The 24,608-nt window shown below is 46.3% G+C and overlaps 3 protein-coding genes across 8 annotated transcripts in view; 1 reads left to right on the top strand and 2 right to left on the bottom strand.

Moving 5' to 3' along the window:
• Positions 1-15,565, top strand: part of LOC105836572 — a 28,173-nt gene extending 12,608 nt beyond the window's left edge. For all 3 annotated transcript variants that reach the window (XM_012680682.3, XM_036290389.1, XM_036290388.1), the window contains exons 8-13: positions 4,178-4,303; positions 6,145-6,372; positions 7,053-7,304; positions 9,694-9,824; positions 11,972-12,208; positions 12,325-15,565. In XM_012680682.3, the coding sequence (XP_012536136.2) occupies positions 4,178-4,303; positions 6,145-6,372; positions 7,053-7,304; positions 9,694-9,824; positions 11,972-12,082 (848 nt within the window). In that variant the 3' untranslated portion in view covers positions 12,083-12,208; positions 12,325-15,565. The remainder of the gene's footprint in view (positions 1-4,177; positions 4,304-6,144; positions 6,373-7,052; positions 7,305-9,693; positions 9,825-11,971; positions 12,209-12,324) is intronic.
• LOC105836570 (fibrillin-2) overlaps positions 15,446-24,608 on the bottom strand; it is a 46,655-nt gene continuing 37,492 nt past the window's right edge. For all 4 annotated transcript variants that reach the window (XM_036290383.1, XM_036290385.1, XM_036290384.1 and 1 more), the window contains one exon: positions 15,446-17,170. In XM_036290383.1, the coding sequence (XP_036146276.1) occupies positions 16,971-17,170 (200 nt within the window). In that variant the 3' untranslated portion in view covers positions 15,446-16,970. The remainder of the gene's footprint in view (positions 17,171-24,608) is intronic.
• On the bottom strand, positions 19,147-21,632 carry LOC118646766. The gene has a single exon (XM_036290390.1). The coding sequence runs from the start codon at positions 21,184-21,186 to the stop codon at positions 19,156-19,158; it is 2,031 nt and encodes a 676-aa protein (XP_036146283.1). The 5' UTR covers positions 21,187-21,632; the 3' UTR covers positions 19,147-19,155.

Below are 24,608 nucleotides of genomic sequence, written 5' to 3'. Positions count from 1 at the left end.
ACAATGGATTATTCTTCTCGATTTGTTATCTTTATTTTTTTTACAAACAACGCTTCTTCCGAATTTAACTCTATTTTCGTGTGATTTATAATTTTTTAATTTGTTGTATTATTTATTTATTTACTTTTCTAATTTTGTATTTATACAATTCACATAATGTTTTATAGCGTTTTATATCATTTTTTTGTTCAATAATCGTTTTTAATTTTGTATTATAAGCAACTAAGTTGCGTATTTTAAAGAACCTGTTTCTAATAAAACTGCTTATTCTTCCTCTACATGTTGTGTAGCTCGTCCGTTGGATCCTTATTTATATTTTGTTTTTAAAATATTCTTTTTGAACATGTTGCTTTTTCATCCCATATTTTCTCCCCTTTACTCAATGAAAATTATACATTTTCCTCGATGAAAATACAAAATTCTCCGTGTAAGCAAGTTATGTCTGTTCAAGATAACAAAATTTTTTAAAGAAGATTCTATATTCTTACTTATACATATATACACGAGATAATAATTGTATATGAGAGTGCTTCTTTCAGTGCATACATTTTTTTAAATTCTTTCGCTTCCTTACACGTCCTTTGTTTTCTCATTTCTCGCGAAATTGCGAATCCTCGTCGGGGTCGCTCGTTCGGGGGATTGACACCGTTCCGTAATATTTCTTACCGTCGCCGCAGTATTTCGTTTCGCGGAAAGCTCGCGCCATTTAAGTTCCTTCGATCGCAAACATTTCGGACAATTCTCCAGTACGATCCTCTCGACGAAAGCACGCGGCAGCTTGAGTATTTCCTTCCAGGAAATCCGAGTTGTGTCTCTCTCCTTCTCTTTTTCTCTCTCCTTTTTTTGACGAGACGGCGAACGAAGTACCGTCGAATCGTGAACCCCACAGGTCCGCAAGGACGATACCTATATCACCATCGGTCGCTTTCGGATAGAAAGAGAACGAGAGAGAGAGAGAGAGCGCCTTTTCTTTTCCGCCAATCGTGCATTCCTCGGGAGAGTAACCTTCTTAGGAGTCCCGCGAGTTTCTCCCCCAATACCTTCGAATATCTCGGAGGGGCTCTCTCGCATGCTCTCGCACGAAATGCAGTCCCCGCTGCAATCCGTTTTGCCGGCGCGCACAAGCGCAAATCGGAAAAACGTGGCGCTTTTATCGGCATTTTATATACGAAATACGCTTCCGTGGGCTTCCTTCTCTCCCCCCCCCCCTCTCCTCGTGCCCGTGTGTACCCGCGCATTCGTCGCGATAATATACGTGAAAGCCCCCGTACGTATATATGCGAAACTTATAATCGCAGGCGGCACTCGTAGCGTACATTGCATATTTGAATACGGCCGACGTTTGTAATCGGGGAGTACACGTGTGTGTGTGTGTGTGTGTGTGTGTGTGTGTGTGTGTGTGTGTGTGTGTGTGTGTGTGTGTGTGTGTGTGTGTGTGTGTGTGTGTGTGTGTGTGTGTGTGTGTGTGTGTATCTAGAGCTGCACGGCTCTTATACTGGACGTCGTTTTCTGTCTCAAAGAGAGGGAGGGAGAGAGAGAGAGAGAGAGAGAGCGTTCCACCGCAGACACACGCCGAGGCTTGTAACTGGCAATCCAATTTCGCGGGGCGTAAATCCCTCAATTACAATTGATGCGGCGGTGAATACCGAGAGGAACATTACAGCTCGTTTGACACAACCCGTAACGGGCGCGTTCGCGGTCTGCGAATCTTATTCCACGGAAATTCAATCCATTTCCGCGTCCTTTTTCCGCGACGCGGGGCCAACCTCGGCTAAATAGCCTCGTGGGTTGCGAGAGGGGCGGCGGGGGAGGGCGTTTTACGTGAACGGCATTTTATAAATGATTGACATTACGAGTCGCCGCCGTCCCAAAGGTGGAAATGCGTGGCTACGAGGAAACCTAATGCGACCGACGTAGAAGGATCGTAAGGATCGCCGAGGGGTGCTGGGAGTCCGTCTCCCTTTCAAAAGAGCCGGGGGAGAGTCGTCGCGGCGCGTTTCCCGCGAGAGGTAGATGAAAGGGAGCGGCGTGAATACGCCGCGCTCGATGTCTCTCGCGAAATGTCACGTTTATATGAGAATGTACCGGGTACTTTCCGCGGTAAGGGGCGAAATTTCTAATTTCTCTCTCCGCGCGCGTTTCTCTCCCGTTTCTGTTATATGACGGAAACGCGGCCGTAAATGGACTATCGCGATAATCTTACAATCTCCGGCCGCGGGAAGGGAACGGCAGCGGGCTGAAAGAACTCCACGGGTGAATTTCACGGGGGTGGGTAAAAAGAGAAAGCTGGAAGCGAAAAAGAAATTCTCGCTCGGTCCGTTCCCGAATCCGCCGCCGCGCGCATCGGCGCGTGAAGCTCTTGCGGCAGCGCGCGAGCACGCTTCCCCTCGAATAAATAAATGAACTGCGTCCTACGTTTTTTGCCCGCGTTTTCATACGGGGTATCGGAAGATTTATCGCGAAATCCCCGATGCAAAACGCGGGATTAGAGCAGACAGTGACGAGAAGGGTGAAGAGGGAGGGGGGGGGGGATGGACGATGTAAAAATTTCACTTAGCGGTGAGTAATAAGCGATTTCGCTTTCCCGTCGCGTCGCTTTACTTGAAAGTCTCGATTGCAGGGGGTTGCAATTGACTGTAAACGCGGACGGACGGCCGGCACAACACCTCGAATCCGTTGCCTGAAATTAACAACGGGGGATTACGGGACACCGTGGTACGCGCGCGCGGATTTATAAGCCGTGAAAGCCAAGCGAAAGTCCCTCGAGTGCTCTCCGGCTATCATTGAGAGTGCGCCCGCGGGCAATGGCGACTCCGGCCACTTCGGTCAATTTAACGTAATCTCGCTCTCCGACGATTGAAAGACAGATCGGAGAGGAGGCCAAAGAAAGCCGAGATTGCCCCGGTGAAGGAGGGTCTCATTACGTCGCGAATGAAAGGGCCCTTGTATAACGTTCGTTTCTCCGGCGCGACGGCGACGGTGACGTGGCGAGCGAGCGATCGCCGCCGGTCGTCCGATCCGTTAACGGACAGATCCGTTTGACAGTCGTGACGCGAAAGAGCCCGAAGGGCGCGACTGTACGCCCGAGTCAACCTTTAGATTAGAGATAACACGCGCGTCGTCTACGCGATTATTTATAGCCCGCCCCTGATCAATTGCAGGATATGTGTGTGTGTCGCAATCACGATTGGCGCGGCCGGCACTGAAGTGATTGCGAGAGACGCCGGGGAACATATTGTTTGCATTAATATGACCGATGCGAGATTTCGTGACGTGGTTTTTTTCATTTTTCGTCTCTTAATTTCTACCATTAATATTTATGCTATTATTTGTAAAGTGCTGTAATTTCAATATCGCGCACGGAAATGAATCGATTGGATTTTAAAAGACATATTACGGTTTACAAAAAGCTTGGTAATTTGCAATCGATAGTCGCTTTCTCTTTTTACATATTGTGCGGTTTTTTTTTTTTTTTTTTTTTTTTTAATCGAGCAATTCGTATCACAATTTTGTGCGTAAAAGGGGGTATTCAATCAAATCGCTTATTAAAAAGTAAATGTTTCGCGCAACACGTTATATTTAATGTTGCAATGAAATGTAAAATATTTTATAAATTCATAGATTTTTCATAACTACCCATTAGGGGGTAAATATGTTAACGTGCAACGTAATGAAGAGAAAGAAATAGAAAAATTGATTTAAATCTAAATAAATCATTGATTTATTTACAAATTCTACAAACGCAATAAAGAATGAATTGCATACGTTAATTATTCTGCATTAAACAATTATAAAAATTTATAAAAATAAAAGAAAAGTACAATCTCCTTAATTATTAATTTTTCTATTGACGATTTGAATATTTTTACACGCGTGAAACGAATTGCAAGATATATCTTGTACAGAAAATGTGTAAAATTTAAGCTGGCTAAGTTATTTCTTTTACTTAGTTAACATTATTATTAAATTGATTACCAATTCTATCATCATAATATTACCATTCTTCTCCAACTTGTAATTAAATTGTTTCAGCTCCATAAACTTAAAAGGATATACGAAATTACACAAGAGAGAAATAGCAATGTGTAGAGATCCTATAACCGGAACGTGACTCGTCTTTAATTAAATGTGTGATTTTCCCCGCTGTTATCATACGTAATTCAATCTCGGTGTTTAGATATCAACGAGTGCTGGGTTGACAACGGCGGGTGCAGCGAGGTGTGCGAGAACACCGACGGGAGCTTCTTCTGCGCCTGCGACGGGGACGAGAAGGCCTTGTCATCCGACGGGAAATCCTGCGTAGGTACGTGCTCCTTGACAAATCACTTTCCGCGCCTCGTTCGTTTCGCGCGCGGGAAAGGCGACGCGCCCGAGCACGATGATGATCGAACGGGGGGATGGGTGTACCAACCACCCCGACGGATGAGGCGCGACAGGCGCGGGAGTGCGGGGGGGGGGGGGCGCGCACTCGTTGCCGCTTCCCCTCGTCGAACGATTTCAACGTAACTACCCCCCTGAGGGAAAAAAGGAGAGAAAAAAAAAGTTTCCACCCCCGGCGACCCCCTTTGTCGCAAACTTTCTAACGTTTTCAATTACTGTGTAACTTTGCAAATTTCGAGGTAGCGCGTTAACGTGGAGGAAACGTACGTTCGTTCGCGCCGGTTGGTCTGCTGCAGCAGCAGCAGCAGCGGGAGAGCGGAGCTGCATTATGCAAAGCCGTCACGCAGGAGCGACTTCCGACGGGAGGACGACGACGCGGCGTCAGCCTTCCGCCGCGATCAGGTCCTTCCTCTCCGCCGCGCAGATTGGCATCTGTAATTCCTGCCTTATGTATACATACATATCGTATTTGATACGCGGAAGCGTCGCGCGCGGCTGACGTGGTTGACATAATACCGTCGATGCGCGCCGGGATGTTCCCGCTTTGAGGGCGCGCGCGTTACGCAGATTACGCTCGGAGTCCCCGCGAGCTTTATGCGAATGCCATGCGTTGGCGTACAGAGAGGGAGGGAGGGAGGGAGGCTGTTGGTTCACAAAGCGGGGGTTTGCACTTGGGGTTGCGCGCGAGCGCAATCGATATCCGCTCGCCAATGAATGAATCCGCTAAATCGTTTGTCTCAATTCTACTTTATTTGTTTCCCCCCCCCCCTCCTTCCCCCCGCGCGAGGGCCAAAGTAATAACGCCGAAGGAAGAGGGAATATCACCGTTTTATCGAATTACATGGGGAATTAATTGTAAAGTGCATCAGAAACCGATATAAATTGGATAAATAACTCGATCGAAATTTAATATACTCGCAATCAGTTGAAATACTATCTGTCGACGTATCGTTAATCTGGTAAAAGCGTCTTAAAGCTACCTCGCCTTTTTTTTCTCCGTGTCTCGTGAAAAAGGCTGTCTTCGAATTGCAATTTAAGAAGTGAATCCCGGGCGTTATCCCTCTCTCCTGAATCGAAGGAAAGTTCCCCGTTGGTGATTAGGGCGTCACCATGCCCCCGGATTTTAATCCCGGGTTATAATCTTCACGCCGTTAGGTATTACAGAAGTTAAATTTAAGCCAATTCCTCCGAGTCATAAATAATATTTCCGTTAACTCTCGTGTGGGCGTGTCGAAATGTATTATTTTAACAATAAGTTGAACCAACATCGAACCGATATATATATATATAATTAACACGGGAAATACGAGAGATGCAATTTCCCGGTCGGGATAGTTTTTGATATTTAATAATAATTTTTGTGCGAATTTACCAGCTCATCTCCGGCTCATGTGCGAACTTCGCGCCGCACGTTCGTCGATTTTGAAACACAATCTGTACACGAAGCCGGAGTAATTAATGCGCCAATTAAATTGATGAGCAATTTAATAGTTTAGGTATAGAGAGCTGTAGGTTTGAATCTCCTGGGAGTAATTATTTTTCAATAATTTCTTTACAGTTTTTTTTTTTTTTGTTTTTGGAGAGAGGAGAAATCCTACGGATGCTTGTTACTATCAACGTTATTAAATTGCTCGTTGATTTAATCTATAAATTGATTATAGAGTGGGAGCGATCTGGAGGCGACCTGTGGGAGTGATTAAATATACCTCAAATTGGATATAATTTCATACGAAATTCATTAATGCACGATCTCGTTCGTTTCAGACATAAATAGCATCGCGTGCATGCCGTTAAATCCGGTCGATCGCGGCTATTTAATATGCTCCCGTTCGGCCACGTCCAAGTTGTGGCGTGACAGGCGAAAAGTGCCCAATCGGCCCGGCACGCGGTGCTTCCTCAAGTGCCCCCGTGGGTATCAGCTTCGCGGTGAGTACGAGTTGACCTGTCGATCCGACGGCACCTGGGACGGACCGCAGCGCGGGAAGTGCGTCAGTGAGTACGGAAGTTTCTAAAAAGGGAGGAGAGAACGTGTCGCACGATTTACGGGCGCGACCGGTTCTTTCGTTTAGTTTCCTCCTCTCCGAACCGAGATATTGAAGAACAATTAAATTGTTCCCAACGAGTCCCACAAAAATATTTAAGTTTCATTAAACTTTTCAAGCTTTCTCTAAAGCGGCTTCGAAGTTGTTTTCCAAATCGCTAGGAATCTCTCTTTCTTTTCTTCGCAAGATAGTCGGAAGACTTTGAGACGCTCGACTCGACGACCTGACACACAAATAATTTGTAATTATATTATTCATTTAGAATACACCGAGAGAAGAAAATAGTTGCGGTAACCGTAACGTCACTACAGTTTATAGACGTTTTTGGACTCAATCATATATTTTTTTAGTTATTAAACATGATACATTATAGCTTGTTCGTACTATATTAAAGTTCTTATAATATTAATCGTAACGTTTCTGGCTACAATTATTTTGCTGTACGATTGTAGTCGCAAATATCACGCATTTTTTTCAGCGTACGTTGTTTATACCGTAAAGTATATCCGTCCGCTTTTAAAAAGAAAGAGGAGAGGTAAACCGTTTTCTCGCGGCGTCGGTCGCGTGAAAAATTGGCGCGAACATATATCGCAGCGAAGGAATATCGCACGTTTCTTTTTCGCGCGACAGGATATAGCAAGCCCCGATTGGAGTGTCCGAAGGACGTCGTAGCCGAATTACCGCCCGGCAGGGACGAGGCGTTCGTGACCTTCGATCAACCGGCGACGGATCTCGATTGGTTCCGATACGTACGGTCGAAGCCGTCCTGGGGCACGCGGCTCGAGGCCAATCTCCCGCCTGGCGTCCACGAGGTCACGTTTTTCGCGCGACACCCGGTATCGAAGAAGCAGGCCAGCTGCGTGCTACGTATTATCGTCAAAGGTAATTAATTTGCGTGTTAACGACGTATTACGCCTGTAAGCGGCGCTGCACCAACGATGATTCCCGCTCTCGTGGTAATCACGATCCCCCCTCCCTTCCACTCTCCGCCCCCTCTCCCCCTCCCTACAGCCGAAATAGCAATTATTAATCCGAAATTGCCCGATCGCAGGCCACCCCCTCCTGTTCCGACGACGCGCATATAATATTCCTTCGAAGTTCCGGTCATCCCGTCGGCATTTTCCGATCGAAAGAGGCGAAGCTTTTGCTTTCTCCTTTTTTCTCTTGTTTTACCGAACACACACTCGTTAACGATTTTTGAGTAAAAAAAAAACCGCTTGCCAAAATCACCGGACGCAATTCCGGTCGGCGTTGTACGTTCTCGGTTTTAATTCGCGGGGCAAATAATATTCACCCTCGCCGTGGAAAACGTGATCGTTCACTTAGGAGGGTCAGTTACGCCACGGTAATCCCCGCGATACGCCCCCGCATTAATTAATCCGGATTATAGAGATTGCACTTTGGAAGACGATATACAGCGGATAAACGTCTCCTGAACCCGCGCGCGAATCTTGATTAATAACGGATAGCGGTGTATAGGTCGGACTAATTCCATCGGAGAGGAACACATGTTAAATAAATTACCGCGGGTGGAAAGGGGAGGGAGGGGGGGGGAAGAAGGGCGCTGTACATCATTTAACCGTCGAGAAACTCGCGTAGTCTCTCGATGATTAACACAGAGCTCGAGATGGAAATATTCCGTCCCTCCCTTGGTGTCTTGGCGCGCGACGATAATTCGAGATTCCGAAGAGGAGACACGCGTCGCCACCCACACCCTCCCCCCCCCTCCCTCGCCGTAGACACGCGGGGAAACAAAGGGGCGGAAGTAGCGCGCGAGTTGGCAAATTGTTGATACGTCGCCTTATTACGTACGAACGAACGTATCAGAAAGTTTCCCTCGCCTGTTAATGCCGGGGCGTCGGGGATCCTTTAGACGCGTCTTAAGAATATTGCGTCCTCCTCCCCCCCCCCCCCCCGTTGTCCCACACCCTTCCGCCCCACCACACCTTACCACCATCCCCGGGACGTGAGCGAAATACGCGCGCCGCACCGCGCGGAGTTAAGTCCTCATATGATTCCGTGTATAAACTTACTTCCCGCGGCGGGAGCTGTGGTATAAATTATTACCGTGCTCGTAGAAAAAAAAAAGAAGAAGAAGAAGAAGGGAAAAACTCGTTTGCCTGCCTGGCTGCCTTCCGTCGTCGCGCGACGCTATTCCAATTCGATTCCGAAGACGCCGGGAAAATGCAGCGCGGCTCTCGCACACACGAACGCGTATGCATAATATCGGAATGGCTTTTTTAGAATTTTCGAGAGTATAAATCCCGGAGGGGGTGGGGAGGGGGTGCAGCATTACAAGAGCACACGGCGCGGTGAGAGTGGCTGGAAACAATCCTCCGGCGGATCCTGTTTACCTCCTCGAGGACGATTTAACACCGCCGCGGAAGCTGCGGGTTTTCGCTTAAAAGGGGAAGGGGGGGGGAGGTGTTGACGAATCTTAAGAGTGTGCAGACTCTCATTTGCGCGCCTAAAAGAGTAAGCTGACGAAACTAATTTAATGGAAAGTCCCGGACGGAGCTTCATCACTGACACTCGCGCCAACGAGTTTTCTCGTCTCGGGGCAGAGAGAGAGAGAGAGAGAGAGAGAGAGAGAGAGAGAGAGAGAGAGAGAGAGAGAGAGAGAGACGTTGGCTTGATTCCGCGAACGCTGGAATCCGCGCGCTCTCGCGATATTTCTTTCTCGCGGGCGTAACGAGCGCGCGGAGGACTTGGCGCGTGAATAAGCTTTCCCGGTTGCGCGACGCAAAAGAGAAAATATCAAATTATACCCCCTTTCTCTTACGAGAGCATAATTCCTCTTTCCCTCCCCCCCGTCCGCTCGCCACCTCTCACTCTCTTCCTCCGCCTCGTATCCATTTGTTCCCTTTCTCGTCCGTATGAAAAATATATTTACGGGTGGCGGCGGAGGAGGGGGAGGACACGCGCAGGCAGAAAGTAGGAAAACTTGAATTAAGCCACTCGTTCCTCCCTCCCACCCCCGTTTTATGACTCGACGTCACGTTACGCGCGACGAGCGATAAATGAACCTCGCTCGCCTCTCTCTCTCTCTCTCTCGGGCTTCTTTGCCGTGTGCGCGCCGATTCATCATTCGACGGCGATGCGGAAATCGAACTTTCTGACGTCGATTCGGCTCGAGTCGAAGGGGAGAGCGAGAGGGAGGGGCGTGGGAGTGAGTTTTCTCACGACCTGCAATTTCCTCGCTCGCTTGCTAAAACGGAGGAGCTCCCGGTCGTAGCGTCTTGGTTCAATTTGCTAATCTCGAGCTCTTTAGGTGGCGAGGCGCCGAAAGTCAAAGACTGTCCGAGGGACATCGAAGTCGTCGGGAGGAACGGAACGGCGATCACGTGGATGGAACCGACCTTCACGGATAACGTGAAAGTGACGCGGATCAGCAATAACGAGGTAAGGGATTAATTATCAGATTTGAAACGTTGTCGAGAACTTCGATCGGTTGTTCTATTATTGCACTCTAAACAAATATATGTTAAATTTGACACTTTTCATACGTCGCGATTTATCTGCTCATATTTTTGTGTCAGTTTCACATAAAAAGAAATATATTAAAAGGTAACACAAATAACAAAGAAGTGAGAAGTTGACACAAAAATCTAACATGTGGACGGCGTCAAAAATCAAAGTTTATATTAAATTGACATATATAGAATATTAAATGTTACTGAAATAAAATGTTATTTTAACATTTAAAAGAAGTAGTTGTTTATGGTTTTGAAATTGAAATGTTAAATTGACATAATGTTTGTATTAAAAATCAAGAACCAAATGAGGACAGCGATCTTTAATTGTATTATTTTAACTCTTAAGAATGATTTAATTAATACACTACTGTATTAGACATTTAACACAAATACAAAATGTTTTTTACTACGTACGTTTAAGTACCTGTGTAAAACTCGAGCACAAATCTTTTACTTTAAAACTTTTTTTTTGTCTTCTCTTGATTCTTACGTAGAATCGCGTGTAGCACTTTTTTTTACAAAATTTGATGAAAAGGTTAAATCAAATCATTTTTTGCATTAATAAAACTCTAATGAAGATTCGTGCAAATGTTCATTTGTATCTCCGTATTTGTTTAAAAGTTGTTGTTTACCTACAAGTGCAGCAAAATCTGGCAATTTTATGCTGCATAAGCCTTTATAAGCCAGATTATTCGTTGTTTTGTTCCCTGCAGCTGGCTTCAGAACTAAAATTCGTGTATTCACCGACGATTAAATTGTCGTTGTTTAAAAAAAGAGGGGGATAAATCTAAAAAACTTTTAAAATTCGCTGACTTCCGGCCGGTACCGCGTAACCAGAATGTCCTTAACGCGGGTGACGAGTTTTGCATGCAGTTTTGCGAGCGTGAGGCCTGGATTCCAGCGATATCGTGATTACGCATGAATAATTATATTTGACATTCCGGTGTACACGTTCTATAAACTCTGACGTCTCTACATAATTATCCAATAATGTCAACGTTATCCAATATGTTTGATTTCCATCTCGGATATTCGGCGCGATGGCAGATCGCGGGACAAAAATTGGTTGATATCCCGATAATCGATGTTTGTGCATCATAAAAAGCCAAAACGTCCTGCGTACATCTCGGTGTACGAGCATTCGATAACACGTTATCCGGCGTATTCACGCGTATCACGTTGCGCGGGCTCAATAATCGCGCGGATCGCGCGGGACGTTCCGCGATTTTCAGCGTATTCGTTAATATTTCGCGAGCGTGAAAATACCTATTATGTGATATTATCCGGTGTAACATATCGAAATTGCCATTTTATAAACGAATGAAAATTCGCAGCGGAGAAGATACATATATATATATATATGTACGCGACAAATTAGGTTCTCGATAAATGATCCATCGTTCGCTTTTCCGTGAGACATGGGAACGTAACAATTTCCTTCGCAGCTGCGATAATCGCGCGGCACCGCCGAACGCCTGATTAATTAACGTCGATGCGAAATTAACGTGCGGATGTATATATCGTATCGGAATGCGCCGCACCGGGCGCGTATCGCTGCATATGGCTTTAATTAACTTGTTTGTCGACGCGCGCGTCAATTATTATCCGAATCGTATGTGCCGTGTATCCCCCCCTCTCCCCCCCCCCTCTTCCCCCTCCCCGTCATTCGGAACGGCACGCTTTTTGATGAATAATGCAAATTTTTGGCGCGGCGCGCGTACACGGGCGAGGATCAGCCCGTGGGCTGCCCGATTCCGGCCGCAAAAACCGCGGACTGTAAAATTAGTTAAGCGTGATTTTCTTGCCGAAAGAGAGATGCGGATTTTGGAAAATAAATCCGCCGACCGGAAGAGCCGAGATTCTCTCGGCTCTTCTCGTCGCCAAAAATTCTCAACCCCCGGAGAGATGATTGTCACTTGAGCTTGCCGGAAGTCGCCGGCGAATTTCGCATCCGGAAAGAAAGGTCTCTCTCTCTCTCCTCCCCTCCCCCTTCCACCCTCGCCTCTTATCGCGGCGCGCCACCGCGATTTGTCGTCGGCGGCGATATTTTTCCGTCTTACCTTGCCTTTGCAGAGCCCGGGTCGTCGCTTCGACGTCGGCGGCCACAGGATCGAGTACGAGGCGAGCGACGAGGCCGGCTGGTCGAGCAAGTGCGTCTTCGCCGTGGTCCTCCGTCAGGAATAAACGGCCCGGGGAGGTGCGACGGAGGGGTGGGATCAGGGAGACGCGAGGGAAAGAAAGGAGCGAGGGAGACCGACGATGGCGAGGGAAGAGAGGGAAGAAGAAGCAGCGCGGAAGAATAACGATAAGGTAATATAAATGGAAATGCTACTGGGAGAATCGGGCCACACAGACGTTTCCTTAACGTAGCGGCCTCATCCCCCCCCCCTCCCCCCATCCGTAATGGATTCCGTTTTGTCCGGCAGGTTACACGCGGGAAAAGTGAGAAGGAGAGAAAGGAAAGAAAGGGAAAAAAAAAAGAGAGACGGACGTCCTTCCGCGCGTATCCCCCGCCGGCGCACCCCTTTCTCACCCCCGGACGTGAATAATGAAGTTTTAGGACTGGGACGCGTAACGATTAGCCGCTAGGTTTATGCTCGATCGGACACTCCCGTGCCACACACACACACATACACACACACACTTTTGATAGAATATAAAAAATGTAAACGATAGCGTTCGTATAGCGTTGTACGAGAGACACACTTCACCCTGGTATTCTTACAACGAAGTTGTCCGTTGTCTCGCGCGCAGACGGGGGAAGGTGGGATTTCATTCGGGCGGAAACGCAAAATTCGCGCGTGTCCGCACAGAAAGAAAGCACGTGTCAAATTAACTCTTACATACTCACGTGAAGGCGTTCATTGTTTCATACGTACGCAACAATATATAATCTTCTTGGAAGAACTTGAAAATCTTGAATATCAACAATATTATAGTCTTCTTTCAACACTATAATTGTTACTTTAGGAATATAATATAATTATTTTGATTATTTTATTCTAAGGAAATTCTAATCTTCGATTTGAACGTGTAGTACTTTCTATCCAACGCTTTTACCTTTTCATTCAAGAAAATTATTCTTAAGTAACAGGAATATCATTTTCTTGATTAAACTATATAAAATCTTAAAAAATAAATCTTCTTTATTTAACGCAATATATATAATCTTATTTCAAGATTTTCGTTCTGAAACCAAAGATATTGTGAAAAGTAACAATATTCTTTTTTTTTTTCTGTGCGCCTTGCGTGTAAAATTGCCGTGTGAAAAGTCCTCCCGACTCGCGCGAAACCGCGCCACGTCCTGCGTTGATTTTATCGAACAATCCCGCTGATCACCGCGTCGGTGCGGAGAATTGCATAAAGATTCGTCGCGATCCGCGGGACGCCGTAGCTACCAGCTGCATAATGCGTCGATGAGCGTGGCATTACGCCGCGTAGCGAAATTCGCCTTATCGGCTTCGTTAGCTGCGAGCCGAACGGAAATTAATGGGCGCCGATTACGGCGCCGTGCCGAGCCCCGTCGTTGTGAACTTCCGTGTGACACGGCTGTACCTCCCGCGAATATATTCCGTGGTAATTAACGCGCGGCGCTGTCTCGGCGTAATTTCTTACCCGCGACAAGTGTGTGCATCCTACTAACAAGGCGGCATAATGGAGGATCACGACGTGTGCGTGCGTCGTCGTCAAAATCACGCGGCGGGCGCCGATATTCCGGGCGAACTGACGTGGAAAGCTGAGTGATGCCGAATCACGTCGTCAGTCATCGCGTAGCTTGGCGCTGGCATTAGGCGAAACGGTAAGCAATGTCGTTTTGTGAATACTGGGAAAGGTATTCAGCTTGGTTAAATATCATTTATTACTTAATTATTTAGTATAATCGACATTATTTTTCCGTGATAGTCGATCACTTATTTATTAATTAAAAAAGAAAAACTTTTTTTGGTCGAGAAGTTATGGCTTTGATTCTGAAACATAATCGCTTATAGTGAAATAGACACAATGAAGAAAAATTAGGATGGGAAATGCTCTCTCTTTTCCACCTATTCACCTCGTCTTTTTGATTATATTATTAAAGTACCTCACGGAGGAAAAAGTTTTACAAGACTAAGTTTGAGTCGTTTTATATATCTTTTTTAAATTAAAGCCGTTCCGCTTCTCTGCAAAAAAGAGATTTAAAAAATTAATAAACAAGTGGTTAATTATCACAGAATATATATAATGCCTGATTATATTATTAAATAAATAATAATTTGTATTAACAGACCTATACATTCACGCTATTTATAAACCAGTTATTACTTTTGGGTTTTTTTTTTAAATATTTAATGGGATCATATTGGTAAAGAAAGATAAATAGAGAAAAAGAAAAATGTAAATATATTCCTACTGGATTGAAATTCTTGAAATTATGAAATTGTTAAAAATGTCTAGACAATTATTTATATTTTATATAAATTGATTCAATATTGATTATGAAACTTAGTGATAGGTAATTTATTAGTTGTTTTGCTGAGTGAAATTATATATATAAAACTTAATTTTAATTGGTAATAATTTTCCTAAGATGCGATTAGTGGCATCACGTGCTTCTTTAAACCTTTCAACTATACGAGAAGAGAGCACTTACGAGTTTTCATAGACTGTTTTGCAAAAATTACTGATCGTTAGGAAACATCCGCCGTTATCCCCCTTTCTCTCTTCCTTTCAACTCGGCTTTATATTAAATGATGAATAACAAATTCTCGAGGTACGGGAAATGAAAAGTAATCCCGCGAAGTACGGTTGCGAGAGGTTTCTGTTTACATAGTTGGCGCGACGAATAATTAACTGCCGTCTAATTACAACGTTCTGTCACAAGCGAAACGCGTATTTGCAGGCAACAGAAATCCCACCTTCTTAAAGCGTCCCAATTACCAGGCCGTCGTCGCCATCGTCGCTCCTCTCTTTCGCCGTAAATGATTATCGTCGCTGTTTATGCACGAAACCGAGACGCGACAGACACGCGTTTGTTTGTGCACCCTCTTATTAATATGTACAACGCCCGCGCGAAACCATCATCGTGCTCTCGCGTGCGTCATCGATCAATTAATAGCGCTCGTTATGTAAGCCGGTGGCGTCCGGCGCGTTTAATAATCGCGGCGCCCGTTGCGGTTTTACGTTTCCTAAACGGCGAATTATGTCGCGGCCCGGTGCGCAAAATGGTAGGACGAGGGAGAAGCAGACTACCGTAAAATGAGCTCGGATCGCACGTACGGGGGTAACTTTAGCGTCGCACCGAACGCAGCAAGATCACGTCGTATTTAACGGTGGAAAACATTAGCGTAGGATAACGCGCTGCGTTTAACTCTTGATTGTGGATCTTGGTTTCTCGACTTCGAATTCGGAAATTCGATGTACATAATCCAGTTCTTGTTGCGCAACACGAAACCTGAACACTTTATCCAATTCTCCGTTATACTTTTCGATTCGAATTAGCACCCCCCCCTCGCCGTTGGATGCGATCCAACCCTTCGTCGTCTGCGGTGGCATAATGACGGACAGATATTTCGTTTACTATTTATTAATATTCTCCTCTACCGTCACTCGTGCATATCATTGTTAACGATCGATTGTCATCGACGACATATTAATATAGCTGTATAAAATTTATGTATTAAATATATGTGTATACATACACATGTACGTATGTATATTACAAAAAAAAGGAAAAAAAAATCGCCAGACGATCCGCGCAAATCGATGCGGCCGCGACGTGCGTTGTTATTGTTTTTAATAAGTGCATCTTGGGATTTTATTGACGTCGCTTATTAAAACGATCGCGCGGCCACGTCGGTTCGCGCGGAGAGACTCTCTTATTTTTACGTCTATCTACTATCTCTTAAATGGCATTATTGAGGATGGCAGACTTATTCCATTGCTCATCTACTCGGCTGCGCGGAAGTAATCTACTGCCGCGACGTCATCGATTGAGGCGCAAGTTTGTCTGAAGTTGTCGCGAGAAATTTCGAAAGCGTAACTATCCTTTAATAGACTCGTATATCCTATTGTTAAAAAAAAACGCAAGTCGAAAAACGCATATCACTCTAGAAAAAAAAAAACGTCAAAGTTTTGTTGTAATCTTTAAAATTAAAGATTATGATTAAATTTAAATATTGTAATAAAAAATGCAATTAAGATTAATAATAATAAGTTTTTAGCAAGTATTCAAATATACGTACGTGTCCGCTCACTGGGACGTTTATCTTACGAAACAAAAATATCGATACGCGAGTTAGAGAATCGTACACACAGAGAAATATCATTCTCATGCTAATAAAAGCAGTCACTCGGTTTTTTAGTTTTCTTCTTTCGAATAACGGTTATTTTTGCAAAGAATATCTCTTTGATGAACAGCCCCATAAAATACACTCACTTTACCTAAGTAATATTTACTTAAAATAAACTTCTGCGTGCACACGGAAAATACGTACTTGAATTAAATGAATGTTTATATCAAATAATTCATACGTTTACACATCCGCAAATCTATCGCAACTTCATCGTATTTATTCCCCACATATATTCTGAATTCTAATTTAATACTTCAATTGGGGAAATCAAATTAAAAGAAAAATTCTATTTAATTCTTATCTTGCCTTTCCTTCGATTCAGTTTTACCATGTTTTTGGAAATGCCATAAAAAGTTCTTCTTTCAAGTATACGACAGCGAGTTTTTCCAAAATTTACGGTAGATATATTTTGGAACTGTTATCACGAAAACTCTCTTCGTCAAAAACTAACCTTCACTTATTAGATTAAAAAAAAAAAGAAGCAATTTGTGAGTAATCGCTTTTCCCGGCAGTAGAATTGATACTTTTCCATGTGTATTACTCCACTTTTCTCCGGGCCTCCACTTTCTTTCCCGGAGTTAATTACAGCGATCGATCTTCGGCGTAGACTACGGCCGCGGGCACGCGCAGGTGCTCGCAGGTGCCGATTCGCGCGACAGCCTTTCCTCAGGGGAGGAGATCGCGGCGGAGAGTGAACTTACGCTCGCCTATTACACGTCGTTCACGACGCGACGGGTCCCTTACGTGCAACGTTCATGCCGCGGCGGCAATATTCTAGTCTCGACGCGACCCGCGCCGTAATGAGTCGGTAGCGAGACTACGTGATCGGTCCTCGTGGCGCGTTGCCGATATTGCCGCTGCTGCTGCTGCTGCTGCTGCAGCTGCTGCTCCCGCGCCTGCCGCAGGGGATGACGGTATTGTTGTCGGCCAGGGTGTCGATCTGGGAACACACATTGCCCTTATTATCGAGTGTCTGTCGAGGCACGTAGACGGAAATTGTTGTTTCGGAGCCTCTGCGGCCTCGCGATAAAGAGCTTCTTTTTTTCTTGTTCCTTTAATATTAAATAATGTAATGCAACTAAAATCGAGAAAAGGCCAAACAACGGTCCTGTGGCGGATTTTATGTATGCTCTTAAAATGTGAGTATTCGCAAATATTGTTTTAACTGTACGAGAAAAGTATCGGATCAAACTGACTTTGAAATTTTTCCCCTTCGGGCAAAAGGGTGCTGAGTAAATTTTGCCTTTCGACGTTTTTCCCCAGTTTAAATTTGAACGGCGCGCGATGTGTGATTTCGATGCTTCTGCCCCCGTAACCGGGGGAGGATTTCTCCGCGCGGTCGTCGTCGTCGTCGTGGAATCGGGCGACGTGGTAATCGGGGCTTCGATTACCACGCTGTAATCAGCCGTCCCAACTGACGTTGGCTTTTAAGTAAATGGGTCACAGATAGTCGTAGCCGCCGGTGTCGCGAGTCGAGCTGTCGGAATGCAGATGCTTAAGGGGGCCGTCGTCGTTGCGAAAAAGCGAATGGCGGAGAGGCGTGAAGGGGAAGGAGTGGGGGAGAGTAAAAGTGGTAAACAAAAACTTTCCAAGTATCGGGACGCAGGGATGTATACTGTCGTTAATCATATCAAGTCAATCTACGTCAGATTACCAAGATTGATTAGGTACACTGAAAGCCTGATGCATCAAAGGGTACAGAAGGGGATTAAAGTATATTACGTCGATGTTCCGCGTTACTTCGACGCTTTTGACAACGCTGTAACACGTTGGTGGCTTCCAATATCAGATTCGACGAATAAAACACACGTGTACGGCGCTCCGAGAGCTTCCCGCGCGACAACCTCCTCGAATTGGAAAGAGAAATGGAGAGAGAGGGATTCGACGAACACGACGGATTTAAAATTGGAAAATTCGTAATCCCGATAAAATAATCCGGTTCATTTTTTTCCCGATCGTTACCGCTGTCATTCGCCGCCGTTACTGCAGCCGCGACAGAAGACAAAAGCGTACAAAAGCCAAAGACAATCCGGGTCTCATCTTCGTTGGTGGTCGCCGTCCCGGAAGCAGCTTTCAGCCCGCGCGTTGTCGTTGTTCCCTTTTTTCTCTTTATGTCTTATTAAGCGGTGGCGGTAACGCGTCTAAGAGATTGCGCCGCAAACCGTGGCGTATGTAAATCACCTAGCAACACGAGAGAGAGAGAGAGAGAGAGAGGAGGGAGGGAGGGAGGCAACAACTGTTCGAGCTGTTCATTAACTACTACGTGGTGTGCCAACAGCACTTAGCCGTCGGTCCATTGTTACGATGCAGATGTTAGCCCCTGTTGTAAGTTGCACCAGTGAATGACCACCGAATGTATTATTTATTAGGGGCGCTGCGGTTGGCGTAATATAGCTATAGCGTGACGTTACGCTACATGTTTTTGCCACGGGGCGGAAAGAAAGCCGGGGAAAATGTGTGAGAGGGTGTCAGTTGTCGAACGTCCCGCGATTACAAATCGAGGGTATTTAAACGTAAACACGTCCCGCGAATATGTTAATTATCTGTAGCGATTTTCAATTTTAAGTCGCCGGGATTTTTGTCGCGCGAAATCCACGCTGTTTTCATTCGTAATATTTAACGTTTGTTATTACGGTACACATGCAATTTGGCGATAATAACGCCGGCAGGGGTGTGTATATATAAACGTCGATCGCGATTTTATCTGTTTGCCAATTATTTCGCGCTCGCGTTTTGTTTTAGCTGCCCCGGCCGTTTCGATTTTAAACGAGTTTACATTGGAAAATTCGTTACGCCTGGCTTAGCCGCGCAACGAACCGTGACGGGGAATCGTTTCGCAACAAAGACTAATTACATTAAAACGCAATGTATAAATATTATATGCGTCGATTGTATTGACGAGATATATGTATATGTATTTTTGAGTCATGCGACGCCCCCGCCGCTGTGGCACGACAGTTTGCACAACAGCTCGGGATTCCTCTCGACCCTGTCCAGCACGGCCTGCAGCTCCTGAATCTCCACGGGTGACAGCGGTGTCCGTTGCTCCTCCGACAGGACGGCCACGGCGTCCGAGAGGCTCAGGGACGCCAAGACGACGCCGTCCCTGTCGCCGTCGTTCAGCAGACCCCGCTTCAGCCTCTCGACGTAGCTCCTCAGCGCGGAATTCATCGCCAGTCCTATCTTGGAGTCGCGTCGCGGCAGCTGCAGCAGCGAGTCCTCGTCGCCGCGCGGGACCGCGAGGGTGGCATTCGCATCCCTCGCGGCGGGCAGATCGTTCGCGCTGGCTGGTCTCCCTCGCGTGACTCTCGACGACGACGTTGTTGAGAGCTGATCGACGATGCTGTTGGACTTGACGTCGCTTCGCGCTTCCCGCTCGCTCGTGTTCCTTCCCCTCGGATCGATCCGGGCGCGCGCGAGCCCCTCCTGAGCGGGGCGTCTCCCGGCGCCGCCGTCGGGAATCGCGGATTTATCGGTATCGTCGCCCGGGTTTAACACTTCGGCGGATAATTCAATCTGCGGGCTTAGCGACGCGCCCTCCGAGGGATTCTCCGCGCTTCTTAACCGCCGCCGCCTTCCGCCGCGTGGATTTAATTTCGCGCTCGCCGTCGGTGATGGTGGATCCTCCCGTCGATCTCGCGCGTTATTACCGACCGCCGCCGTCGGGCCCCTCCTCCCCCTCGCGCCCTCGGCGCCGTTGGATCGGCTCGTCGTTATTAATTCCGCCGCCTTTGTCGCCGCCGCAGTTTCGCTCGCGGGCGCAGCGGCAGGCGCGTCGGCGGTCCGAGGCGATCGCCTCCTCCTCGCCGTCGTCGTCGGGCAGCGACGAGGCAGCGTCCTCGGTGCTCGTCCCTTCGCCTCGTTGTCAATCCCCCCCGTCGCGACGACTCGCTCCTTGGACCCGCTCCGCGGCGACGCGGCGACGAAACTCACCGCTTTCCGTCGACCGGCGAGCAACAGCGCGGGATTAAGGCGCGTCGATGCCGCCGGGGATTCCCCGACCGCGCGGGGAATTCCCTGCGAAGACGGAGCCGCCGATCTCTGCGGGCCGACGCTTCCGCGCGCCGACATCGGCCTCGCGCACGACCCGAAGGTCTCCCCGCAGTACTTCCTGTTGAAGGAGGTGCCGCCGTTCCCCGACATCCACGGGGGACGACGCGACGGCGATGACTCGCGCGACCGGACGCTGGCGATCTCGCCGGAGCTCGCCGAAACGAAGCTCGACCTCCCTCCGCCGCCGTTGCCGCCGCCGGCGGAACGTTTGTCCGCGGACAACGGAGGCACGACGGGTATTGTTGTCGGCTGGTCCTCCGATCTTTTCTTCGACTCGCTCGTTCTCGGCGATTCCGTTCCCCCGGCTTCCCGACTTGTTCCCGGCGACGTGGCTCGATGGCTTGCGTCGCGTTCCGCGGTGATAGTTTGGTTCTCGCGCGGAAGGGAGTAGCCTCTCGAAACCGGCGCATCTCGATCGCCCGTCGATGAAAGGGCATCTCGCCCGCACGGATTTCCATTGTCGTCCGTGCCGGGCAATTTCGCGGGATTACCATTTTCCGGAAGATGATTTCCGTTACTCCGTCCGCGATCGGCGCCATTGCCGGGGATCGTCGTTTCCGTTTCCTTCTCGCTGGTCCGCGGCCTCCTCGCGCGTCCCGTCGGCAGGAAATGGTCCAGCGGACGGGAACGCTCGACGTTCTCACGGCTCCCACCCGCCCCACGGGCGACGTAGTACTCCTCGACGAAGTCGAAGAAGCTGTGATCGTATCGGTCGTTCAGGCGCACGCCGATCACCGAGTCGGCCGCGTTCAGGTGCAGCGAGTTCAGGACGACGTCGCCCGGCGGCTGGCGGTCGTCGTACTTCTTCTTCAGGGTCGCCTCGATTAGCCTGTGCCGATGGGCGCCGTAGTCGAGGCTCGTTATGTCGACTACCGTCGGACGGCGCCGCGAGGGATTCGCCATCGGCGAGCACCTTCGTATCCTCGACCCGCGATCTTCCCTCTTGCCTCCCTCATCCTCGGCTCTCCGGATCCCGCGTCGGAAGTTCAAACTCCTCCTCGCGACGCCATCCGGGAACGTCGTCGGCGTGGAGCTGATCCTGCGAGCGGACTCCGGACGAACATTGGAACTCGAGTCGGACGACGTGGACAATGACGACGTGGTCGTTTCAGTCGGAGGAGCCGGATGATGTATCAGTAACGGTCGATTCGCGCGATCGTCGGCGCGACGGAGCCGGCGCGAGGAAGCCGTCCTCGTGAGGACCCTCGACGGTTTATCCTGCACGTAACGTAATATTCGATTCAATCGGAAAAGAGTGGAGATTGCGTCGCCGGGCACAGAAAAAAAGAATATTGTTATTTTCACAATAACTTTAGTTTCAAAATGAAAATCGTGAAATAAGATTATATTGAGTTAAGTAAAAAAAGATTTACTTGAATAAAAATTTATTTTCAGATTTTATATAGTAATTTAGTTAAGAAAATGATATTCTTGTTATTTAAGAATAATTTTCTTGAATGGAGAAAGGAAAGAATGTCGGATAGAAAATACTGCATGCTCAAGTCGGAGATTATAATTTTCTTAGAGTAAAATTACCAAAATAATTATATTGTATTCTTGAAATAACAATTATATTATAGTATTGCAATAAGACTCTAATATTGTTGAAATTCAAGATTTTCAAATGCTTCTAAGAAGATTGGCACTGATCGTATTCTATACAAAATAATTGTACACGATTAGAATATTCTACACAAATATATTGTACACAAAAAATTGTACGTAGAAAAACTGTCTGCAAGAATTATCGTCGAATTAAAAATTGCACACGGATATACTGTGCGTGGAAAAACTATCCACTGTATAGTGCAATTTTTAATTCAAAGATAATTCTTGTGCACAGTTTTTCCACGTACAATTTTTTGTGTAGAATATTCTGATCGTGTACAATTAATTTATGTAAAATGTAATCAGTGCCAGAAGATTATATATTCTTGTATATATATATATATAAAACAATGAACGCGTTCATGCGTATATAAAAATTAATTTAACACTTGCTTTTTTTCTGTGCGGCGTTGGCCGTTTGCGCGCGACATAAAATTTCAGCTTTAAGAGAAGAGACAGAGAGAGAGAGAGAGGAGGGAAATTTTTCGACCAACTACTCCGCCACTACTTTAATCTCGTTCCTCTCTCGCAATTATGGAGACGCTATTGCGGAACGGGAGGGCAGGGGGGAGGGATGGGAGAAAATTCTTCTTGCTTCGATTCTGACTTTATAATGTAGCACGCCGGCTACAGCTGTACATTATCGCCTTCAATGGATTCGGTAACGCGGTATCGCGCGTTGCCATTGTGTTATAAACGCGAATGCTATATCGCGGTTACGCGGAAAGAAATTGGAAAATTTACAGTCCAGCGCGGTGCTTCCGCTTTCGAGCACCGGCGCGGAAAAGCGTTATCGATGCGCCGACCGGCGGTTTTAAAACTCGTTCCCCGAACGCGCAGTTTTCGAGATAGGCGTCATACGAATAAAAGCGGCGAGCCACCAACCCCTTGGCTCTTGTTTATCGAAGGAAACGCGCGTGAATGAAACGAAAATAAAAAAGGACAAGGAGGGCGGAATAAAAATGTTGCGCCGTTCGTCGGGCGCGCGCAAAGCCACCCCTAGATAAGAGGGTAACTACTCGCGTAACGTTTTCACGCCCGACTATCCCGCCGAGGGGTAGAAGGACGAGGTGAGGGTGAGGAGAGCAGAACAATTTATCGGCCGGAGCCACGTACGAGAAGGAGGAGGTAAACGCGCACGATCAGCGGCGCCGCTAACAAGACCGTCAGGACCAGGGCGAAGGCGCTCTCGGCCACGAAGGGCGGTGTCGATCGTAGGGTTAGGACGAGCCTCCCCGGCGCCTGCACGTCGAACATCGCCGTAACGCTTGTCGTTCCCGATCCCCCGTTGTAATTGCAAATCGACACCCTCGTCGTCGTCGTCGTCGTCGTCTCTCGCGCACGTCTTTTTACTTTGTTGGACCGCCGATCGCGTGGCCGCCGCTGTCTTCGAGACGCCGCCGGCCGCCATCAGCGGTGTCTTCCATAATGGAGCACTATAGTCGATAGTCGATATCTCCGGTCTCGCTCTCTTCTTTTTTCTCCCCCTCTCCTCTTTTTTGCTCGTTTTCGATTTCCTTCTTCCTGAAGTTCGAATCGGCCCCATTCCGATCGTCCGCCGAATTATCGATTGCGGTACGCGTTCTGCGGTTCACCGCGTCGGTTTCAGCCACCGCTAGTTGTTCTTGTTGTTTACAGATCTCACATATTGTTTTGCACATGCGAATAATAAAATCTGTCACACGCACTATTTTTGCATATCGCTAATTTGCTACAACGGCGACGTAATTCAAAAATTGTACATTTTTTTCAGTTGTCCGCAAAGAAAAGCGAACTCTAATGGAAAGCTGTCCGATTAAATTATCCTTTCAAAAAATAACGAATGGGTTTTTTTTACTTACAAATGGATTGTTTTATTTTTATGGATCATTTAGATAGGACAAAAATCCGATCACGTTTCGTTGGGAATAAAATCATCGAAATGTCAATAAAAAAAATAAAACGGATTAAATTTCCGTTTATTTTCGGACATTCCAATAATTTTATTCTTAACGAAATATGGTCTGTTCTATTTAAATATCTTTGATATTTTTAACATAATTTAATCATTATATTTCCGGAAATTTTTCTCAGTAGATATACTTTATATTTTGATGCGATTAATAAATCAAATCCTTTAAATCAAATACTACAGTAAAAAAAAGGATTGTAAAAAGTTTAAAATATGACATAAAATATTTAAAATATAAAATTTTGTTTCATGAGTTTGTTGCGTGAGCCATGTATATTCATGTTTAAACCAAAACTTGTCTTTTTCTTGTTTATTATTTTGATTATAATTTCGAGATAACGTTTTCAAAACATTTCAACAATATTAAAAAAAAATAATGTATCAAATAATCTTTTTAAAATGATTATAAATCATTACATTTAAGAACGTCAAAAGAATATACTCGGAATCAACGTTTCTATTTTAATATTTGTTCCTTACTGGGATTTCACATCAGCTTTCAAGACAAAATTCCATTTATAAGTTGCACAATTTGATATACATGTATAATACATTCGTGTACTTTTTTGCGCTGGGTTATAAACAGAGATCTGGCTTGAAATTCTGACGAAAGTTATCAATTATTTAAATTAAGTTTCAAAATGTAACATTTTGAAATCACGTTGACACTTGAATTCAAATCGTTTAAGATTTCAAGAAGTTTAACATTTAATTGCATAAATAACTGACGTCGCCGCGATGAAATACGGAATTGTCTGGGTCGTAA

This window comes from Monomorium pharaonis, chromosome 7, assembly GCF_013373865.1.
Source record: "Monomorium pharaonis isolate MP-MQ-018 chromosome 7, ASM1337386v2, whole genome shotgun sequence".
In the NCBI taxonomy this organism is placed as follows: Eukaryota; Metazoa; Arthropoda; class Insecta; order Hymenoptera; family Formicidae; genus Monomorium; species Monomorium pharaonis.
The sequence above is the reverse complement of the archived record's forward strand: the minus strand, read 5'-3'. Positions and strand labels throughout refer to the sequence as shown.

Coding starts and splice junctions, on each gene's coding strand:
- LOC118646766 (XM_036290390.1), bottom strand. CDS start 21,186: ATGGCGAATCCCTCGCGGCGCCGTCCGACGGTAGTCGACATAACGAGC.